A 3091-nucleotide genomic window follows, 5' to 3' on the forward strand; every position below is an offset into this window, starting at 1 on the left:
TGTGTGTGTGTGTGTGTTGGGGGGTTGATGTGTTTTAAAAAGTGGCTATGTTATCACACTCACATGGTGCCATTGCTGTAGAACACCTGTCCTTTCAATTCGTTGATGAATGCAGCCTGAGAGAACACAGGAGATTAGGCCAGTCAAACTGTGTCCTGCTGATCCCAGACACATCCTTCTGCTCATGCTTTATTTTATATATCTTACATTTAGCCCATATCTGAAGATGCTGATCCATTTCAGCCAGGAAAGCCAGTTCAGCATGGTATTGAGATTGACAAGAAAACCACCAAAAACCTAAAACAGAAGGAAGAAAACTGTACTGTACACTAGCAAAAGTGAGACTACATATTACCATATATTAATTACAGCAGCGGATACTGTATATGATATAAGGTACGTCTTTCTCACCATCATAAAGACAAAGGGTAGAGCAATGAGAATATTAGCCATGGCAAATGAGGAAACACTCGCTGAGATGAGGAAGGCCAGACTGACTGCTGCCAGACTGACCAGAGACATGGTCAGAGCAAAACACAGGAAGGCCTCAAAGGCAGGCTTCAACCCTGAAGGAGCGGTAATGAGAAAACAAGAATGAGCATTTCAATACACTCAAGGGTGCTGCTTTCAGCAACCTCCTCCTGGTGGGGTCAGATATGGTGTCATCTAGATTTCATTTCTCAAAACCGTGGTGTTATGGTGAAAAGAAAAGCGATCACACTGTCATCTAGATTTCATTTCTCAAAACCTGAGCCTCTTTGCGATAAAACCAAGCTTGTGCTAAGAGCAGATCAAGTACAATAGTCATATACTGTAAATAAACACCACTTGTCAAGGCAGTCTCTTTATGTGCATGATGTGGTGTGTTGCTGTTTTTGTAACAGTAAATTACCCATCATATAGTAGGCGATGGATGAAAAAACAAAGATGGGGATGATGCGGTTGGGAATTAGATCAGCAAAGACCTTGGACAGGAAGTAGACAGATGTGCGGTAGTAGCCACTGGAGTTCTCATGACTGCAGAGAAAACAAACAACCTCAAAAACACACGAAGACAAAACACTGTAGAAGACTGAAGACTATTAATCTATGTTAAAAGTTAAAGTTTGTTATAGTCTGTATTTTCCAGACACAGTGCTCCCCTGGTTGACATGTTCCTTCAGTACAGACATTGTGGATTATACTGACTCAATCCTACATTCACCGATCTGCTGCAGGAAATACTTTATAACCACCAAATGTGTTGCTGAAAACTGTTCCCAAAAAGCACAATTTACTTCTGTTTGAGTAATGTTTAATAAAAACCAGTGGCGGAAGAAGTAATCTGATCTCTTATCTAAGTAAAAGTAACAATACAACAGTGTAAAAATACTCTGTTATTAAGTAAAAGTCCTGCATTCAAAATGTTATCTAAGTAAAGGTGAAAAAGTATTAGCATTAAAACACACTTGAAGTACTAAAAGTAAAAGTATATATATTATGCTGAATGACACATTTAACATTAATGTATATTATATTATTGGATTATAATTATTGACATACTGTATTAATCACTTTAATGTTGGAGCTGGTAAACAGGGAACTACTTTTAACTATCTTATATTCTTATAATTTGAAGTACTGCTGGGTAGCTTGTGATTTTCTAACAGATCGATAAAGTCTTATGTGTCATGATTCGGTTCTGCTACTTCCCATCCAGCTTTTATTTTGACGTTACTTCCTGTTTTTGTTTCACCTTAGTTTCGGTCTTTTTACGTTCTTCATCACTCACATTAGTTTCACCTGCTTCGTTATTGTTTTCACCTGTTTACACCTCTAGCTCTGACTTTCCAGCACTATTTTCGGCTTTGGTATTTGTGTTTCTGACCCGGACTGTTTCCTTGGATTATTCTGTTCTGCCTTGCCTTCAAAACTCGGACTGCTTCTAGGTGTATCGGCTTAACGGACTTATATTTGGACAACGTGTTTTGGATCACCTCTGTTGTATGTGTTTGCTGGCTCTGACCTCGGACTGCTAATAAGGACATGTGAGTTTTGTGTTTTTCACCGTGTCTTGTATGGTTGTTGTTTTTTTTGTTTTTTTTTTTTTTGTTTTTGTTTACGTTAGTTCGCTTATTAAAGAGACGGGTTTTGTTTTACACTTCCTCGTCTGGCTAGTTAATTGAGTTCACCTAACACGTTTCGGCCGCATCGCGCGCCGTTTCTGACAGTACAATCTGGCCAAAATGAACTCAGCCAGCGAGAGAGATGAGGTGATGGAGTTGTGGTCGGATTTAAGCGGTTTCTGCCACTATTTTTATAATCTTCAGGACTCTGCAGAGCGCATACGGATATGTGCTCGCGTGGAGGCGCTGATCCGCAACTGGCCCCATCTGGCACACCTCCCAGTCGTCGAGGACATGCTGCTCCAGGTAAGGGAGCTAAGAGAGGAGGCTTTATCTGAGTCTTACTGGTCGGACGATTCTCCCGGGGAGACTACACTCAGAGTAGGGGTTTACTCCCTTGCTCCTGAGTCCCTGCCCTTGGGGACCTGCCTGAGCCCTGCTGAAGCCCAGGACATTTTCAGTGAACTCAAGGCCCAGATGGCTGATCCGCTCTCTCACCCAGCACAGAGCCCCTCTCCCTTCGAGGGAACCCGGTGGGCTATCTGCCCTGGGGGTCCAGGGAAACGGCGGACCAGGAGGAGGTCGTCAACTGGGGCTGCCATTCCTGTACCCTGTCTCCATTTGGGGCAGTCCTCCTCTCGAGCAAGACGCCAGCTGCAGCCTCCGCAGTCCAAGCCCCGGCAGCGGCTGCTTCAAGATGCAGTCTCCACAGGCTCTCTGGCCTGGGCACGGTGGTGTCCCTGCCGACACTCCGAACTCCTGGTGCGCCGACACCCCCTTGGTGCCTGTCTCTGTCCCTGTGTCTATTTCAGGTCCTGTTTCGGAGCAGGTCGGCCGGTGCGCCGATGCCGCCTTGGTTCCAGTGCCTGCATCTGCGCCTGACCAGTAGCAGCAGCCTCTGCCCGTTCCCCGGCTGGAGAACGGTGATGTCCCCTCTGATGCTAGGGGGCCTGGGTATGCTGACAATAGCGTCCCCGCCCGGGCCC

General features: G+C 45.0%; 1 protein-coding gene across 1 annotated transcript in view; it reads right to left on the reverse strand.

The window, feature by feature from the left end:
* Positions 1-19: 19 nt before the first annotated feature.
* LOC109953576 (ATP-binding cassette sub-family G member 2-like) overlaps positions 20-3091 on the reverse strand; it is a 17868-nt gene continuing 14796 nt past the window's right edge. The window contains exons 11-14 of the mRNA XM_020589052.1: positions 893-1017; positions 412-566; positions 208-297; positions 20-116 (exon numbers count right to left, since the gene is read on the reverse strand). Of these exons, the coding sequence (XP_020444708.1) occupies positions 60-116; positions 208-297; positions 412-566; positions 893-1017 (427 nt within the window). The 3' untranslated portion in view covers positions 20-59. The remainder of the gene's footprint in view (positions 117-207; positions 298-411; positions 567-892; positions 1018-3091) is intronic.

This window comes from Monopterus albus, unplaced genomic scaffold, assembly GCF_001952655.1.
Source record: "Monopterus albus unplaced genomic scaffold, M_albus_1.0 scaffold795.1, whole genome shotgun sequence".
Classification (NCBI taxonomy): domain Eukaryota; kingdom Metazoa; phylum Chordata; class Actinopteri; order Synbranchiformes; family Synbranchidae; genus Monopterus; species Monopterus albus.